The 19,836-nt window shown below is 47.9% G+C and overlaps 2 protein-coding genes across 2 annotated transcripts; one reads left to right on the top strand and one right to left on the bottom strand.

Annotated features, from left to right (window-relative positions):
* Positions 1-136: 136 nt before the first annotated feature.
* On the top strand, positions 137-7,728 carry shkbp1 (SH3KBP1 binding protein 1). Its single transcript, XM_085430990.1, has 17 exons — positions 137-193; positions 1,092-1,145; positions 1,448-1,493; positions 1,577-1,709; positions 1,793-1,873; positions 2,275-2,445; positions 2,544-2,634; positions 3,079-3,269; positions 3,382-3,497; positions 3,635-3,722; positions 3,951-4,067; positions 4,219-4,389; positions 4,508-4,663; positions 4,816-4,912; positions 5,285-5,469; positions 5,566-5,668; positions 5,861-7,728. The coding sequence occupies exons 1-17, from the start codon at positions 138-140 to the stop codon at positions 6,576-6,578; spliced, it is 2,574 nt and encodes an 857-aa protein (XP_085287116.1). The 5' UTR covers position 137; the 3' UTR covers positions 6,579-7,728.
* A 736-nt stretch (positions 7,729-8,464) lies between these two features.
* On the bottom strand, positions 8,465-14,990 carry esrrd (estrogen-related receptor delta). Its single transcript, XM_085430989.1, has 8 exons — positions 14,638-14,990; positions 13,436-13,754; positions 12,870-13,023; positions 11,629-11,745; positions 11,443-11,550; positions 11,198-11,359; positions 10,721-10,993; positions 8,465-9,474 (listed from the first exon to the last, which is right to left on the bottom strand). The coding sequence occupies exons 1-8, from the start codon at positions 14,685-14,687 to the stop codon at positions 9,236-9,238; spliced, it is 1,422 nt and encodes a 473-aa protein (XP_085287115.1). The 5' UTR covers positions 14,688-14,990; the 3' UTR covers positions 8,465-9,235.
* Positions 14,991-19,836: the final 4,846 nt, after the last annotated feature.

Raw genomic sequence — 19,836 nt, 5'->3', positions numbered from 1 at the left:
GCGGCCATTATGCCCCGCCCCTCTGTCCGACCTCCGGAAGCCGGCTTAAAGCACAACGGAAACAGAGTTTATCACCGAAAAATGGATTAAAACTGTGTCTTTGGCGGTCATTGTCGGAGTCTCCGGGCCTTTAGAGGATGTCCACCACGGCGAGGAGCGGAGACATCATCCACCTGAACGTCGGAGGGAAGAGGTGAGACCCAGGAGTGGCTGCTAACCCGGCTAGCTCCCGCGGCTAACATGGGAGGATCCGTTATCGGACAGACTGCTTCCAGTATCATAGTGTAGTAATGTTCTCTAAAGTATCTCTGCGCTAAGACATTAAACACGTTTTATAACCCCTTCTATTGCACAGTATACTTTAGATGTTTTTAACCCGGTTATAAAGTCCGTGTTTCGCGCTTTGTGAGTTTTTCCAGCCCCGCACTTTGTTATTGTTAGCTAGCATAACTTTGCTCACACCAGAACCTGGCACAGAGGAGAGAAACAGGAAACGAGCCGCTGTAAGCTAGCTGTACTGCGCACATTAAACATATAAACGACGAATAAATAATAAAGTTCAGATTTACTTCAGTAAGAGTTTATATTTGGCCTGTTTAACGTAAATAAATTAAAACTATGCTGTCCGACAATGGAACTGTTAAAGTTAGCAAAACAGGTTTGTCTTTTGTTGAAAGGCAGGTGATGTCAGGTACATGTTCACCTATTAAACATGTCAGAGTCAGGCAGAGGGACTGTTTAAGTCAGGAGTGTTTATAAAGACTGAAGCTCATCGCTCGTTTTTTATTCAGTGTTTAGTGATAAAATATTGATCTTTAACCAAGACACGGATGCAGGAAATCACGGCGTGCTGGAGCGCAGCAGGGCAACAGTTTCATGTCCGTTAGTAAAAACGGATGTAAAAGTTTCTCGGTGCTCATTAGACTTTAGTGTGCACCTGTGACTCCGTGCACGAGGCGCAGGTATCACCAGGGTCAGATAAGGAGTGAAAGGTCAGTGAGGAGGAGGAGGAGAGGGGAGCTGTTCACACTGCTGTTATTTCTGTTGTTTTATGACAACACGAGAGTCAACGAGTGTGTGTTTGCTTTCAGGTTCAGCACCTCCCGCCAGACGCTCACCTGGGTCCCTGACTCCTTTTTCTCCAGGTGGGTCAGAGAGGGAGACCCTGGCTGTCGGGGGCTTTTAGGTTACTTTCTCTGGACTACATGCACTTCACTCCCTAAAAGCTGATTTTGAGCTGGACATGCTAAAAGTCTGCTCATTTGGTCGAATGTGTGCAGAAACATGCATGTTAATATGCGTACGTGAGCTAGTCTGTGATGTGATGAAATTGTCGTGTAAGTGAAATGAAAGGCAGATGTGACTGAACTGGTTCTTGTATTTTGGAAAGCTGAGTTTGCTGGTTTCTGACATCTTGATGGTTTCTTTGGGGGTTTTCTCTCTTCAGCCTTTTGAGCGGCCGGATCTCGACTCTGAAGGATGAAACTGGAGCTGTAAGTAAAGCTCCTCTTCCTCACGTCCCCGCATGCTTTTCCTCCTCGCGATAACTGCGTTTGTCCCTCCTCTCTCGCTGTAGATCTTCATCGACAGGGACCCCTCCCTGTTCGCGACCATCCTCAACTTCCTGCGGACCAAAGAGCTCCACCCGCGCTCCATCAACGTGCACATGCTCATGCACGAGGCCGAGTTCTACGGCATCACACCGCTCGGTGAGGCTGGACCGCACTCTGAGCTGAGCACGTAAAGCCGCAGACGTCGCTAAACGTTCTTCATCACTTTGTTTTTGGAACAGTGCGTAAGCTGCAGCTGTGTGACGAGCTGGACCGGTCGTCCTGCGGAAACGTGCTTTTCAACGGTTACCTGCCGCCTGCAGGTACACCTGTCCTCACAGCACACCTGACCCCCACCTGACAGGGCCTTCAGGAAGTTTAAATGCACAACACATAATTTATGCAGGTGTTAGGATGCTTTCTATAAAAATGTAACTAATTTTTAAAAAATTTGAAATTAAATATCTTAAAAAACTTCAAAATGCTTTATCGGGTAAAATTTTCATAGAATGTGAGCATGTCTGTATTTATTATATACGAATCATTGCAAACTTAAAAAGTTGTTATGATTAAAATAACGAAATCTTTTCTGTTTCAGATAAAATGTGCCGCAGGAGGCTCACCACTCACATAAAACGATGCAAATATAATTAATGTCCTGTTTGTAACTGAAACGTGGAGGCGTGATCCTGATTCACAGCTCCTTCTGTCTGTGTTGTCCCAGTGCACCCGGCGAAGCGTCGGAACCGTCACAGCGTGGCCGGGTCGCAGTTCATGGCGGGCCGCGTTGTTCCTGTAGAGCGAGCGCCGGTCCGACGCAGCAACACGATGCCTCCGAACCTCGGGAATTCTGGGATACTGGGAAGAGGCATGAACGAGGATCGGACGTCAGGAGGTCGGCACGTTAAATAATGCTTCTTTATTTTGTACTTTTTTAAGATCGGAGGGACGTGGTGGGAGTTTCATTGTGTGTGTGTGCGTGTGTGCGTTCAGGGCACTCATCTGACCCCGGCATGGTTCGGATCATCTGCGGCCATCATAACTGGATCGCTGTGGCCTACGCGCAGTTCGTGGTCTGCTACAGGTAAACGCGTCACATGACCTCTGTTGTTTATTTGTTTTCACGTGACTGGGAGCGGCTCAGACACATCGGCACATCCTGCTGCATCCACACCTCCGTCCGAGCATCTGTAGCGGTTTCAGTAACACCGTGAGCCTCCTTAGAGAGACGTGCACACACGTGCGCACAGGTCACTGCTGCGTGCTCTCACACACCTTTAACTGCAGGTCGCAGGTCATTTATCACCCGTTTAAATTTGACTGTAGTCTGAGGTTTGCGTTAATCTCAGATTAGCTAATACTCGGGCCAAAGCCCAATAATCCTTATTCCGTACTGAGTCGTCCCATCAGTTTGTAGTCTGTCAGAGAAGTGGGGGGGAAAAGCTGTTTTAGCTCCTCCCACTGTAAGCTAACTGTCTTCTGATTGGCTGTCCCTCTCCTGCCTCCTTCTTCCCGCCTCCTCTCTCAGGGTGAAGGAGTCGACCGGGTGGCAGCAGGTCTTCACCTCTCCCCGCCTCGACTGGATGATCGACAGAGTCGCGCTCAACGCCAAAGTGATGGGCGGGTCGCTGGGAGACAACGACAAGATGGTGGCTGTCGCCTCGGTGACGGAGATCATCCTCTGGTCCATTTGCCCTGATGGCAACGGCAATGAAATCGGTACGAGTTTCTGCGCAGTGTTCCCGGGAATCGGGACGTAGGTTTGATGAGCTGCTCGGGAAACGTTCCCAGTAACAAAAACAAAAACAAACTGGTTTCTCCCTCCCCGCAGGCGTCTTCAGTCTCAATGTCCCCGCTGAGGCTCTCTTCTTTGTTGGTAACCAGCTCATCGCCACCAGCCACACGGGGAAGGTGGGGGTGTGGAACGCAGTCACCAAACACTGGCAGGTGGGTGGAGACGCTCTCAGATGGTCGCTTCAGTGGAAGTGCTGAAGCCTGAACACCTGCCGAGGGAGCTGATTGGACCAAGTCTGTTTCAGGTGGTTATCGGTCTGCTTCACACATGTTCTCTGTGACCTTTGCAGAACCAGGATGTGGTTCCCATCAGCAGCTACGACACCGCCGGCTCCTTCCTTATCCTGGGCTGCAATAACGGCTCCATCTACTACATCGGTAAGAAGCTGCAGATCAATGAGTCGGATCAACTGAAAACTGCTCAGTACGAGTATAAATTCATCAGATTGTTGGCTCGTGGTCATTAATTTACCAACCAGAACCTGAATCTGTTCAGTAAATGCTGCGGGCCACTCTCACCAGCTTTCATTGGGAGGCTTTGGCTTCACGACTTGACAGATGTTTAAAAAGTCCCCGCTGTTCACAATGTCCCTGTTTGCTGGTCAGATGTTCAGAAGTTTCCTCTGAGGATGAAGGATAACGACCTGCTGGTGACGGAGCTGTACAGAGACCCGACCGAAGACGCCATCACCGCTCTCAGCGTCTACCTCACACCCAAAACAAGTACGGAGACACTGACACTGCTGCTAATACAACCACTGCAGGGCGTCAGTTTTCTCCACATTCCTTCACCTCAGTCTGTTAGAGACGAGTCAGGGAAAGTCTTATTTTTCATGTTCCTGCAGCCGTCTCACACTTAGCCCGGTTTGCTCAGGTGACAGCGGGAACTGGATCGAGATTGCGTACGGGACCAGCTCGGGGACTGTTCGCGTCATCGTTCAGCATCCAGAGACCGTGGGCTCAGGGCCTCAGCTTTTTCAGACCTTCTCTGTCCACCGCAGCCCCGTCACCAAGATCATGCTGTCGGAAAAGCACCTCATCTCAGGTACGAGAATCGCCTCGTCTTGGAAACTGGCGTTCTGTGTCGAATGCAGGGCTTAAGCTGATGTCTGCAGCTCGTTCATGGTGTCGTTGTTTCTGAGCTCCTCTTCGTCGTCCTTCAGTTTGTGCAGATAACAACCACGTGCGGACGTGGACGGTGACTCGCTTCAGAGGAATGATCTCCACCCAGCCGGGGTCCACGCCGCTCACCTCCTTCAAGATCCTCAGCCTGGACGACGTGGACGGGCACGGAGGCTGCAGCGCCGGCACCGAGATCGGTAACTGTCACCCCGATCGCAGTCCGAGCTGTGTTTGAGGACTGTAGCTCTGCTTCTGTAATGAAGCGATGGAATTCATCAAAGACAATCAAACTTTGACTTTGTCAGATTTCTTCAGATCTCCTTTCGTTTCACTGTCTCGTTGGTTTCAGGGCCGTATGGAGAGAGAGACGATCAGCAGGTGTTTATCCAGAGAGTCGTTCCCGACACGGATAAACTCTACGTCCGGTTGTCCTCCAACGGGAAGAGGTGGGAGAGCCGTAGACACTTGTAACCCACCTGGTTATAACTGTGTGTGGTCAGTTTAGTTTTAGGATCCCCGTTCGCTCCTGCAGTAACAGTAGCTGCTGTTCCTGTTCCGTACATGCATGAAAGACAAACAACACAATTAAAAACAACAACACTGTCCTCGGCGTCACATTGGTTCAACAAGGAGGTAACGAAACACGCCGCCTGTCTGTCGACTGGCGTGTAGAGTATTGACGTCCATGTTGGAAAGTAAACGTAATAACAGAACAACCCGCGAGCACACGATGTGTGATCATGTGACACTGAAGGTTAAAGAACGTTTAGAACCAAACGTCTGTTAAGACCAAAATATCGTGTGTGTGTGTGTGTCAGGGTATGTGAGGTGCGTTCGGTGGATGGGACCTCCATCACGGCCTTCATGGTCCACGAGTGCGAGGGCTCGAGCCGCATCGGCTCTCGGCCGCGTCGCTACCTGTTCAGCGGCCACAGCAACGGCAGCATCCAGATGTGGGACCTGACCACCGCCATGGAGATCGCCGGCAAGGTCGACATCAGAGGTAAAACTCCAGACTCGTGATGTAGAAGAACAACTTCTTGTGCTCTGCAGTTAGTTAGCAGCTGATCAACATGGGTTCTCATTGGCTGTTTGGCAGCACTGGGCGGACCCACAGAGGAGGAGCTGCTGGAGCTGCTGGACCAGTGCGACCTGGCTCTGACCAGAACACCTGACAGCACGCCCCGAGCTTCCACCTGCAGGTAGAGTTCCCTCCCACTGAGCCTCATTCATACAGGGTGATGCGGTGCAGAGTCCACGTTCTTCTTTGGTGTTTCTATTTTGACAGATGACTTCTAATCTCGCGTCTTTGATGGATGCCATTGGTCGTTTGCAGTCGTAAACATCATGCTCTTACTGTGGTTGCTGATTTGTGTCACTTCCTGTTCCTGCAGCCTTCACTCTCAGCTCAGCGATGCCTTCAGGACAGAGCACCTTCGCTCTATGGGAGGAGGACGAGGTGCAGCCGGAGGTTCGGGTTCGTCTGCGTCGCTGTACGGCAGCCTCCCCCGCCAGGCTCCGCCCCCCGTTCCCTTCGCTAAACCTGCCCGAGAAGCTGGCCTTTCACCTGGACTGCAACAAGGCCCCTCCTACCCCACCTGCAGCCAGACCAGCAGCCCCCGTCCCCTCAGGCATCTGGACCGGGACAAAGAATGTGGGTCTGTGCGCAGGGGGAGCTTTGTTGAGCGCTGCCAGGAGCTCGCCAAGGGTTCAGAGGCGGCTGTGAGCGTAGGGTTCCCGCCGGGGTCAGAGGGCATCAGGCGGAGCCTGGCGGTGTGCAGTGAGTTGGAGGCCAAATTCGGCCTTAGGACCCCTCCCACCTTCACTGTACCCCCTGCTGCTCGACATTCACCTGGACCGCCATCATCGCTGTCCTCGTCACCGCTCTCCTCGTCATTACACCGCAGGACCTCACCCGCTTCCCCGCCGAGCCCTGCCTCCGCAGCGGTGAGCCCGACCCGTTCTCAGGCATCTGTCTCCCCTCGCCACAACACTGCGGCATCACCCGTTGATTCCTCGGGGACCCCCGAGAGTCCCCCAGGTCCCGACAGCCCCACCCCTTCTGGCCCGCCCGCCAGCCCCAAACCACATATGAATGAGACCAGCTTCTGATTGGCTGATCTGCCTGAGAGCTTCGGGTTCAGGTGGACACACGATGGCTGAAAAAACTGAAAACATGACTAAAAGCTGTTGTCAGGTGAGACGTGAAGAAGAAAATGATACGATCAGCTCCTCCGGTGGTTTTTGATAACGGCTGCAGATCGACCTTCAGTCTTTATTTCAGGTAAAACAAGAAAAGGCCCCAAGGCGAGGAGAAGTAACCTCTTTGGCACAAAAGCGTCTTTTAATTAGAATTGGATGGTTGTGACAGGATGAAGACCAGGTCAGAGCTGCTGCAGGAAGCCTGGGTTTGTTTGAACCACGTCAGCCATACTGATGCGTCGCTGTTATCAGAGTAACCTGTCGCACTGTAACGTCACAGTTCAGCTTCTGGCAGCTGAAGAGACGGACGCTTCCTTCGGGAGGCGGTGGAGACCAAAAACTGAGCTAAAAGAGTGAAATCCCAAACGGAGACTCCTCAGGTGATCGAGCACAAAGCTGTTTGTAGCTTTTCTAACCAGCACTCTTTCTAACTTTTCTAACAGACTTCACAGTTTTGTCTTTTTATTTCATTTGTATGTTTGCTGACTTACCGACCCTGAACGTCTCACAGCTGCTTTGAGGAAACCTGATAATTCCCCAGAATCTCCAGGAACTTCCCTGGAACAAAAACTAATTTGCAGATGAAATAAAATAATTAAAGGGTCAAAAAACTGAAGCGATTTGAAGGGAACTGAATCTGTGTGCATCAGGACTCATTTCCCTGTTTGGGTCTTCAGGTCTCTGAAACCGCCTTTGAAGGTTTTATGAACTCTACATGTTTACTCTGGACGTTTTCAAACTCATCATGTCACCAAAATATCAAAAATCCAATTTAAATTTAAAGTCTGAGCTCGTTTGAAGCTCATTCCCTGGGAGTGCAGAGGGTGTAACTGTTTAGGTTTTCTGTAGTACACTTTATGGCCAGCAGGGGGAGACTCCAGTACAGGAATGTTAGGGGTGCAGCTCACCTGTTACCCAATTTCTTCATGGTGCGTTCAGGGCTGTCAGGCGATTATTTTTCACGACTTTCTACTGTTTCTCAGATTTTGTAAGTTACCTATGAATCCTGATGATGCATTAATAATCCTAATCGATAATAAACAATAATATAGCACTCAAAGCACGGAGTCCTTTTTCTGCTGCATTGGTGCTTTTAAGGGGAAAATGTATTTCCAGGAAGCCTCAGAGTAAACCGGTGATTACAGGAAAACTGCGTCTTCCTCCTTTACTGTGATGAAGCAGAGCCGCCTGCTGCCCACAGTCTTCCTCGGGTAAGCTGACCTCAGACACGGGTTAGTTTCTGATGTTCGCTCAGCTTTGAACACACTTTTAGCTTCAGCCTGTCGCTCTGTTTGCTTTGAGCTGCTTCGTGGTTCAGGCTACATACACTGCATTTTTTATGAGTACTTGACGTTTGTGGTATTTACACTGCTATGACTGAATTTCCCTGTGGGAATAATAAAGTCTCTGAGTTACAAGATGAAGATTTTACAGTGACAAATTGACAAACTCCACGAGGTCTTCGCTCTTATGTTTTACTTTTCTTTTTCTTTTTTTTTTTAAATATGTTTAACTTAACTGTTATTTTATTATGTCTATTTTATTATTTATTAATAATATATCATTATATTATGTATATTGTTTGAAATGGTGAAAAACTAGAGAGAGACTTCCACAGAGGATGACAAATTTCTAGTTTCCTACGACCTGTGAATGCAGCATCTTCAGCCATTAGGAATCTGTAATGTTTTTAATGGTTTCCAACTCTGTGCGTACAGCTCAGCTCGTGTTGTAAAGACTCATGTCTTAGAGACATGACGAGATATTTTAGAAGATAAAAGATGAGCACCTGATTTTATTCCAAAAGCTTTAATTTATTGTTATAACAAACAGCTCTGACACAGTAAACATCCACAGCCATTTAAACGACGACTCAGCATCGCAGTTTGATCGCATCATCGTGGAAAAATGGATATCTCACACAAATATTTTAGTTTATAAAAATAAATTTAAATCTGACTCTAGATATGCCCACCTTTTCCTACAGGAGGCGGAGCTTAAAGAAGTGTTTGCTGATTGGTTAAAGTGGCTCTGTTCTGCTTTCCTGTTCATAATAAACATGAGCCAAGTTTCTAATAACGACTTCAGTGAGACGAACACTCTGTTTCAAACTTTTTTTTTTTCTGATGTTGGTCTGTGATGTCACAGAGGATATCCCTACTGTAGTCATCTCAGACATAAAGGCCCCGCCCACTCGCCGTTCAAACATTTAAGTAGGACGGTAGCCCTTAAACAGGGAGTAGCTTGTTTGAGACAGAGGCCCAGTATCAGACAAAGAAGGGTTATTCTGAACTGTGACTCATGCAAAGCTGCCCTAGCAGAACCCACGCTGCAAATGAGTAGAACGGTTCCACTTTAATGTTTTCTGATGAAAAGCTGTAACGCTGGATCTTTGAGCAGAAATGAGCTTTACTGAGCAGGAACAGTCCCATAAACAAAAAATACGGAAGCTCATTTCTGCCAAAAAACAAACATCATGATACAAAAATATAACTTCTCTGAAAGCTAAAAGTCAAGTGCATTGGGTCATTTTACAGTCTCCCCGATAAATGGCCGACAGGACGCGGTCAGGCCTTGGCGTCGAGCATCTCCAGCAGCAGTTTGTGGATGGGGACGTGGCGGTGGCGGTGCAGCCGCAGGAAAGCCTGCACGGCTCGGTCGGCGGTCTGTCGTAGCAGGGGGAGGGTCATGAGCAGCCGTCCTGCTCGGTGCTGCTCCCGGCGGGACGACTCGTAGTCCTGCAGCGCCTCGTGGAGCCCGTCCTGAAACCTCTGCACCGAGTCCGGGCAGTCCACCGGGTCGGCGTCTGACAGACGGACAGACGCAGGTTAGAATGCTTCCTCGCTCATTACACCCAGCATGCTCAGCTGTATCAGGACAAACGACCAAAACACTCTGCTACAAACACAAAGTGCAGTTCCTCTCATGGCCACTTGAGGCTCTGGTCTAAATATGGTCACTACTGGCTCCAAAAGTCTCTCACCTACATCATGTGAGGTCATGTGATTGGTTGGTTTTGTGTTAGCAGGAAAACTGAACTGGTTACGGATGAGTTTGCATGAAACTCGACATCCGATGGTGGAGGACGTGTGCAGTGTCAGACTGCTTTAGTTTTTAAAGACTGGGTCCTGTTCACGTCTCTAAATCACAGACCGGAACGTTTGGGTGCTGCTTGTTAATCAGCTCAATATGTTTCCCCTGATCGACTGATCAGAAGCTGTGAGTGTGTCTGCACGTCTGAGCCTGAGCATCTGCAGGTTTAGGACGGCTGTGCAGCCACAGGCCTGTCTGCCAGTCTGTTTATTGATCTGAGGCTGAGACAGTGAGAGTCTGAGCAGACTTCAGTGTTATTGATCGGCTGCTCCTCGCCTGCAGCCTCCAGCGCCGCCACTAAACGCTCTGCTGACCACTGAACTGCGACAGAGTGAGAGCCACAAAACTAATTCAAGTCTGGGATTAATCAATACTGCTGTTTCAGCTCCCAGAGTCTGATCAATATCAATAACCACTCCTCTAAGATCAATGAGTGGAGTGGTTATTGTGGTAAAATCAATATCTGAGTTCATGCTGGAGCTCCTCAGCTGTCCCGCTCACAGATACACAGCAGCCATCTTGATCAGGTGTGTGTGTGTGTGTGTGTGTGTGTGTGTGTGTGTGTGTGTGTGTAAAACTGTAAAAGCTGTAAAACATGAGAGTGCTGGAATTCCTGCATCATTTATACCACAGTACTGTCCTGTGAGATGCAGACGAGTTGTTTAACTTAATCATCATTCATCTCAGGCTCTTATTTTGAAACTCAGACAGCCAGGAAGTGTTAATATCTGAGTTCATGTGCAGCCATAATGCTTTGAGTCAAACAGAAACCATGAAGAATGTGTCTCCTAAACACTGAGCATAAGCAGGTTACTCCATCAGGACGAGATTAAAACGAGATTATTTGTTTCTCCTATAAAACTGCAGGGAAACATCGCCCCCTACAGGCCTGTTCTGCCCTGACACACAGTACTGTCCTACTGTGGTTACAGGCAGTGGTGCTAATGGCTTGTTCTTACCAGAGTTGGCAAGTGCCATGGCCTTCAGGGTCACCACCTCCTCAGGGCTCAGCTTCATCGCTCTGTATTTCGCTATCAGGTGACGCAGCGCCTCGTACAGGTCAGCCAATCCCGTGGCTCGACACTGAGCTTCGTCCAGACACAGATTCCCGGCAAACACGAGCTCGTCCCCCCCTGCGCCCTGGGAGCGCCAGGCCACACCCACCAGCAGCGCCTCCATCCAGCCGCTCTGCAGAAGCGACATCTGATCGACCAATGAGAGTCCGGAGAAGCCTGGGAGTGGGCGGGGCAGAGTAATAAATGACAAATAATAATAATTATTATTATTATATTACCTGTGTTTATACATAATGTTCCAGTGCTCTGGATAACCAAGTAAAGGTTAAGGGTGGGTGTGGTCTGGATTGGGGACCAGGTGGAGGTTGAGGGTGGGCGTGGTCTTGATTGGGGACCTGTTTGGTGGTCTCGAGCGTGTACCTGGAATCTGTTTTGCCCAGCCAATCAGAAGCAGCAGCTCCCGGTTCAGGAGGTCACACAGGATCAGCAGGATCCGCAAGCTGCTGTCATTGGTCGAATCGTCCTGATTGGCAGCTAAAGGGGCGGGCTCTGTGAGCAGCAGGTGGGAAATGACCTTGTTCCCTAAAAGACAGGAAGTGGATGATAAACGGCGTGGACGAGTAGTTTGACCTGAAAGCCTTCAGAGGGAGCGAAGGTGAACTCACTGCTGCTGCTCGGGTGGCTGTACGGGGCTTTGCTGCATAAACTCAGTCCCGTCTCCACCCGCCTCTTGTACTTCTGGCGCCCCCCTCTGACGCGGTCCAGACGGACACCTGCAACACGCAGAGGCGTTTCACACACACGTAGTTCTACTTCCTGCCAGCTCGTAACGGTCGTTTGGTGTAACGTACCCTCCCTCATCATCCCGGCCTGCAGACATTTCTGGAAGCGGCAGGCCTGACAGGCTTTCCTCCTCCGCTTCGTGATCTCGCACTCGTTCATCACCGGGCAGCTGTACTCGATGTTACCTAGGTAACCACAACAGGAAATAAAAGCAGGAGTGTCAGTAGCTGTGTCCCAAAACGTAGGCTGCATACTTCGGAGGCCGCATTTGAAGGCCGATTACGTCACAGCCAGGCGACGAAGGCTGTCCCAATTCATCGACTCCTTCAAATGCGTTCTTCATTTCCCCGAATTTGAAGGATGGGACGGGTGTGTCCTTCGTGGCCCACCATATCCCAGAATTCATAGCGCGGCCCAGCCAATTCCAGTTTCCAACAATGGCGGCCGCTACTAAGTTTTAATATTACTCTTATTAATCTTTCTGTGTCTCAAAATAAATGTTTAACATATTTTCAGTAGCTGTGTAAACTTCAAATATCTGCTCGGTTTATCGAGACATCACATATTTGCAAATGCAGTGGTCAGTTTGTAGGGTGCTTTATATTCTGTGGTCACAGCTCTGCAGTAATGCAGGATCTTTGTGAGAGTCTCTCAGACTGTGATCAGAAATGAACCCAAACTCTCATCGTGGATCAATAACGTGGATCATCGTGCCCTGTAATATTGAAACCCTCTGCTGTGAGTTTCTTCGTGGCCTCCCTTTGACCTCTCTGCACAGATCAATAAGTGAAGTGATCGGGCGTGACCAATCGATCGCCCGGAATGAGAAACAAGCAGCTGATGTGAGAGACGACGGCTTCTCACACTAATCGATACAGCGAGCGCTGCTGTATTGATCGGCTAATGAATCACACAGACTGTAAGACCTTTGATATTTAATAGAAACCAGCTGAGCGTCTATTTATTTATGACTCTACTGATGACTTGGATTCCCTGTTTGTCCTTTTTAGTGTTTTTTGTAAGGCAGTTTCACATCGCGGGTCGATCTTCACAGGATGTCCTTTGTAACCACGTTATTCTAAAGGGCGCCGTTAAAAACCTATTTGGAGGTTTCACACAGGAGACGTGCAAAAAGCGTAATTTGGCTGCTGTTTGGACACATTTACACTCAACAGCCTGATGTCATAAACGACCAGCATCGTTTACACTAGTAACAGTAAGAATTATATTTTATAAATATATCATCAGCCGTCCTCATCCTCATGTTTTTATTTCTTTATACAGGAGATGATGAACGTGCTCCTCCCACCTTGGATGGTCCTCTTGAAGAAAGCCTTGCAGGCCTCGCAGGACGCCACGCCGTAGTGATACCCGGAGGCGAAGTCTCCGCACACCAGACACAGCCTTTTGGGCCCCACGGCCCCCATCGAGGTCATGTAGTCGCCCCTCAGGATCGAGTTGACCTGCAGATATACGACGTCATCATCAGTGGCGAGCAGTAAGACGGTCCCCACAGACCTCAGCTAACTGTTCCTGGACTGGACCTCGGGGCTGCGTTTGAGTGGTGTTGGGGCCTTTTTAATGGCCAATCACATGACTGCTGTGAGGTTTCTGTACTAACACACCTCCATGAAGGCGGAGCTCTAGTTTTAGTGACGTTCGAGGATTTTATTTGGATGTCAGTGAGCTCAGCAGGTACCTCAGTCCAACCTTCAGCTCTGACTCTAGTCTGGATTAAGACTTTTGGGGCACCAGAGAAAACTTCCAGGAACAGTTGGATACGGACGTGAATTTGAAGTTTGGCAGTTCGACCCCGGGGACGTTCAGACTTTAAGAGTGTTTGTGTTTTTAAATGTGATTAAACAGAAACTTCACCTGCGCTGAAAACGAGTCCGATACAGAAAAACACAGCGACGCTTCCGACACCAAGACGCTACTTCCACCGCTGGAACTACATCCTGTCGGGGAGTCGGGCTCCGCTGCTCGGCACAGGAGACTGTACGGTGAGGAGGAGGAGGAGGATGAGGAGGAAGAAGAAGCCGGGCTGTGGAGGAAGAATTCTGCATGTGAAGGGCTGAGAGTGGGAGTGGCTTCCAGAGGAAAGGCGGGACCAATGGGGGAGGAGTGGAGGAAGGAGGGTGGAGATTGAGGTTCATCTCTGGGGGAGGAGGAGGGAGAAGAGGAGTCCAGGATGCTAAGGAGGAAGAAGAAAGAGGAGCATGAAATACAAACCAGGACAAAATGTGCAGAACACAAAATAAAATCTCGAGCCGACTGCTGACATTAGTGAGGCCGTTAATGACCTGCAGGGTTAAAAACAGAAGATCTGGGTTTCCCATGAACGCATTCCAAGTTTCACAAGTTTGGTGCGAAGAGTTTAAACGTGCATTCTGTGTAATGACCAGCAGGGGGCGCTTTACAAGAAAATGAGCCTTTAAATCTGAGCTCGTAGTCGTGCAAAGGTGACGTTTGTTCGCGTTCATCGGGACAAAGTGTCGCGTTGTTAATGCCAGATCGTGTTTTACGATAATGAAAACAAGTCTTTTCAGATAAGGTTTGGTCTGTGTGCTTCTCTGATCAGAGAAAGCTCCGCCAGTAAAAGTGGAAATCATCATTGATGTTGTGCACATGGACATGAGTCTGTGTGGGAGTGCAGCGCTGCAACGTCGCGTTCAAGGACAGGAAAACTTATTATTCATATTCACATCAACACAGAGGTTGTATTTCACAAACCGTGTGAGTCTGCACAGCGTGTTCATCATACATAATATACAAACGTCATACACATTTGCACAGAATTGGAGTTATTTTAAAAACAGAGCAGCATCGTTTGTTTTTGTTTTTTTCAGACGCACAAAGAACAGAGTTAAACTTGGGGAACGCTGCCACACAGTGTTCGCATCAGATTTTAAAGAGTTTCCAAAAGTACCTTCAAACGTTTTAGATTTATTTGTCTGTGCTACTCAAAACGTGCTGCAAAGAAAACTGTCACACATCCAGAAAAAGCGCGTTAACTTCACTAAAACGTTTGAATCTGGACCTGAGGACGGTTTCAGGCCGAGGCTCCGTGAACTCACCGCTGCGGGCTGAGCAGGTCGCCCGTCACGCAGAAGTCCTTCAGCTCCATCGTGAAGCTGCTGTGGAGCGTCCAACACCCGAGTAATAAAAGTCTCTGATGATACTTCAATGTCCAACGAAAAAGTGGGACAAACGTGCTGAGACTGTCTCAGAGGGACATCTGAGGCTTTCAGGAGTCTGCACTGTTATTTATCTGTTTGTTGTGTCATCGCAAGGGATGGGAGTGAGGGGGCGGGGCCTGTAGGATCAGCCAATCAGCATATTGCTTCTCTGAGAGGGCGTGGTGGGAGTTAGCTTCTCCTCCTCTTCCACCAATCATCTCTATTGATTTGGACAGAGACAGATGTAGGCCACGGGAGGCCGAAGCTCCGGTCTGCTGATGTCACCCTGTAGCGTCTACATCTGTAAATATGCAACACACAAATACAAGCATACTGTAATTCGTGAAACTGGATGACGGTAAAAATAAATAAAAATAAAAAGAGACGCTGAGAGCACGTGAAGCCTGAAGGTCCGTGAGGCGTTCAGGAGCCTTGAAAATGTTCCTACTTTTCCTACTTTCATGCCATCACAAAACACAATCAGTACAGCTATGACCCTGGTTTTTGCCCCACTGCGGGCTTCCGGAAGCTGGCCAGTCAGAAGGAAGAGGCCGTTTTAGGGACTTTAAAAAGACGCATGTTTCAGACAGAGGATGAAGTGAGGCGCTGCACTGAGGCAGACAGAAGGAAGGGTGGAGCTGAGAACGAGCAGCGGTCCTGCTTTAGCAACTTAAAGCCTTTTCATGTATTTCATTTCCAGATTAGAACTTTTTGTTTTGTCGTGTTGTTTCGAGCTGCCTGAACATCTGGCCAGACGCTGATAATGATGTCACAGATTCTTAAGTTTGAGCAAAACTTATATAAAAAAAATAGTGTTTTATCCACCGTAGAAGTTCTCCTGTGGTGAATCATGTTTTTTGTTTACATCAATAACTGATGACATGAAGGACGAGAAACACTTGAAAACCACTTTGTGTTCAGGGCGCTGACCCGAGCGGCGAGGATTGAGGCTGCTGAAGCAGCAACTTTCTGACAGCGAGGTGTGTGATGTAAACACACACACACACAGTGTCCTAATCTTACACTCAGACGTTCAGGCAGCTCAGATCAGTCTCACCTACATCTGCTGTTTCATAAGAGCTGCATAACCAGACCCGTCTGTCGGAAGATGTGGTTCAGCTGATGATTCACACACAGCTGAAAGTTAAAGGATGAGTCCTGTTTGCTTCAGCCTTCGTGTCCACTCAGTCTGTGCCTCTCTACCTCCGTCTTCTCCCGGGTCTTACTGAGGTGGGAGGCTGACGGGTGATGATGCTCTGGTAGGTCTAACCAGGTCGGGCAGCCCGTGGAGGTAAAGGCCAGACAAAAATCAGCACCTGGTCCTCCAGGGTGGAGGTTGGACACGGAGCCAATGACACCACGAAGAAGTGGTTGGCTCCATGTCATAGATGTCACCAGCTATGAATTATGGGAAAACTCTGACATGCAGATATGAATCTTCCCACAGAGAATCATTTATGTTAAACCGAGGACATACTGTCCACTTCACTGTCTTTAGCAGGAAGTGATTGTTTGCTGCACTCCAACAGGAAAATCACGCTGTTAGTTGTGACGTTGGTGTTTGTACAGCACTTTATAAATCAGGACTGTGTCTTCCTTCTCTCACCCCAACCAATCACAGCAGATGGCCCCGCCCCTCCCTGAGCCTGGTTCTGCTGGAGGTTTCTTCCTGTTAAAAGGGAGTTTTTCCTTCCCACTGTCACCAAAGTGCTGCTCATAGGGGGTCATATGATTGTTGGGTTTTTCTCTGTATGTATTATTGTAGGGTCGACCTTACAATGTAAAGCACCTTGAGGCGAATGTATCACTTACACCGGGGCTTCACTTTTACTCAGTAATCAGTCAGTGAGATGATGTGAGGAAACAACAAAGGTCTCCAAACGTTCTCCTCCCTGCAGAGGTGCTGATGGGATTCCTGATCATGCTAGGGTCTCTGAGCATGTGGTGGCTGTAACCGTGTAAACTGTCTGCTTAGAGATTATTTTACTAGATAAAATAGCGCAGAGGGGGGAAAAATCAGGCTCCTGGCTCACACAGGCTCTCCTCCAAAGTCCTCATTTACAAACGTGAACATTACAGTGTTCTGACAAACCATCCTACTTTGGCAAAACGTCCTACCATAAGTAGTTTATGCACATTTCTGCTGTCACAGAGTAATTCCAGCACAAATTTCAGTAGGTATGACGGTTTGCCACTTAACGTTGCCCATCAGAGTATGCTTGTAGCTTATATTCTTAAAGCCAGGACGGTTTGCCACTTCATTTTACCCGTTAAAGTATGCTTGTAGGTAACATTCACAAAGGTAGCATGGTTCGCCGCTGAATTTTAGTTGTTAAAGTATGCTTGTAAGCAGTGTTGGTCAAGTTACTTGAAAAAAGTAATCAGTAACTAATTACTGATTACTTCCCCAAAAAAGTAATCCCGTTACTTTACTGATTACTTATTTTCAAAAGTAATTAGTTCTTAGTTACTTTTTTAAAAACACGATTTACAACCTGAAGAGGTGATAAAGTGATAGATCTTTCAGCCCAATTCTACTTTTTCTGCATAATCCATCATACAAAATGTAATCAAATGGAAAAGTCTCTTTTTAAAACTCGTTTTATTAGTTTTAATCTTTTAACTTTATGCAGCAAGCAAACAGCGTCATGCTTGCTCTGAAGTTTAGGGGTTTCTTCCCACGCACAGCGGACACTAATGTTTTTGTCCCTTTTTACAGAATCAAACTCAAAGTAAGGTCAGTACTTCCAGGCTTTAAACGCTGCACGCTCATACTCTCTCTGCACTCGATATATGATCGATTGTTGATCTGCACACAGCTGTCGCTTACGTCACTGTCATGAGACACTTGCAAAAAAATCACGGTTTTAGTAACGCAGTAACGCAGCGTGCTTACAGGAAAGTAACAGTAATCTAATTACCTTTTTTTGCAATAGTAATTCCTTACTTTACTCGTTACTTTAAAAAAAGTAATCGATTACAGTAACGCATTACTGCCCATCTCTGCTTGTAGGTCAAATTCACAAAAGTAGGATGGTTTGGCACTTAATTTCGTGTTGTGTGCATAAACAACGGGTAGGATGGATTCCCAGAACAGCGGCTAACAGCTGGATCATCCTGTCCGAGTGCAGCAGGGCAAACAGCGAACAGCCACTTCCTGTTACAGACAGTATGTCCTCGGTTTAAAATAAACTCACTGCTGCAGCACTAAACTGCCCCCTCACACTGCTGTTTAGTTTCAGTGTCCTTATTTTCCTGTGAGTTATCGATCCCGTCACTAGTTAGCTAACATAAACTAATGTTAGCCAACCAATCACATGACGTCACGTCCCGTGCTGACAGAAGATGGCGCCAAATGTGTTTTTAAAACTTTGAGCAGTTATTTGTTAAACCCAGCGTCACAGACATTGTTATATCTGACAGCGGGGCTCCGTGGGGTAAACCGGTGTTTCATGCCGTCTTTCTGCCATCAGCGCCTGTTCGAAGGCGGGAAGTTTGCATTTTATGCACAGCCGTGAATCATCCTGGAGTGCAGAGAGCTAATCTGAGCCGAAAGGTCTGTCAGTGAACCCTGCGGCATCAGCTGACCCACTCACCTCCATGAGATCTGGGTCAACCTCGTGTCAGACCCTGCAGGCCTCCAGGACTGCATCCATCAGCAGGACTCGTTTATTAACGTGAGCCTTCATGCTCCTGCAGTCACAGCCCATCGTACAGCAGTGCTTCTGCCTCGATCCTATTACACTCTATTTTGGTTAATGTGAGCAGGTAAAGGTGTCTTCAAGGAAACGTGGAGCAGCTTCGTTCAACCTGCAGCCCTTAACTTCTCCACGTGACCGAGCAGCTCCTTCGGGCAAAGTGGTTCAATGGTTCCCAAACGTTTGTTTTGATAGGCCACCCTTTTGTTTTACAAGAAAATCTTTCAGCATGTGAACATGACCTGATGCTGCTGAAGTGAAGCAAAGTTACAGAGGTTTGATTACACAGCAAAATCTCCAGTGTTAAATTAACACTAGAGCGTGTCTATATGGGTCCACACCTCTGAGTGTTAAATTAACACTGTTGACAGTGTTATATGTTTAAAAGTAACCTGGTCAGTTTTGAAGATTAACAATGGCTAACACTGAGCAGTGCTGAGTTTCTAACACTGGAAAATAACTCAAAATGTTAGAAATAATCCAGTGTTAGAAAATCAGCACTGCTCAGTGTTAGCCATTGTTAATCTTCAAAACTGACCAGGTTACTTTTAAACATATAACACTGTCAAAAGTGTTAATTTAACACTCAGAGGTGTGGACCCATATAGACACGCTCTAGTGTTAATTTAACACTGGAGATTTTGCTGTGTACAGACACGGCTGAGCAGTCATTTGTAAAAGTTTACATTTGTTCCTGGACGGGCTGTTGGTCAGTTGTCCAGCAACTGTTTTATTGGCCAGACTACAGGAACTCTCAACCTCTCAACCTCAAGCTTTTGAACCTCGTTCAGAAACGAGCAGGTGACGTCATGGCGATGGCGTCCATCTTTTATACCGTCTACAGGACGGCGTTGGAGCTGCAGGTGGACGTGTGTGAGATTTTCTGTTTCTCTCGGATTTTTGTGGTCTTGATTCTTCTGCGTTGATTTTCTGTAAAATCTTTGATATTGTGTTAAATTATTTACGTTGAACCTTGAATTAAAGAAGTTGAAGCTTTTATTCTCCACTTTCTTTTAACTGCAGGCTGTGTGCGCTTAACTGAGCGTGTGCTGAACCAGGATATCTGCTGTGGTGTGTAACCAGCGCTGGAGGATCTGCGGCTGAAAGCTGATATTCCGCTGGCTCACGGCTTCAGCCTCGTATTGGGTGGACCTCTGTAATTCCATTAATACTGCCTGCAGGTGAGAGTGTGTGTGGACAGATTGGCCTATAATACAAAGTGGCTTACAGGCCTGGATCTACACGCACAGTGCAGGCATTAAGGTTATGGAGCCAGGTGGAGGATTAAAGCCGGCCAGCACACGAGCATCACCTGAGGTGACTCCGCAACAATGGTTAACTGTTAGCAACACGCTAATGCAGCTTCCCAACAGTGGACAGTGTAAACAAAGAGCTCAGG

This window comes from Copadichromis virginalis, linkage group LG14 (assembly GCF_057382275.1).
Source record: "Copadichromis virginalis isolate Kocher_CV1m ecotype Utaka linkage group LG14, C_Virginalis_male_GT1.1, whole genome shotgun sequence".
Classification (NCBI taxonomy): domain Eukaryota; kingdom Metazoa; phylum Chordata; class Actinopteri; order Cichliformes; family Cichlidae; genus Copadichromis; species Copadichromis virginalis.
The sequence above is the reverse complement of the archived record's forward strand: the minus strand, read 5'-3'. Positions and strand labels throughout refer to the sequence as shown.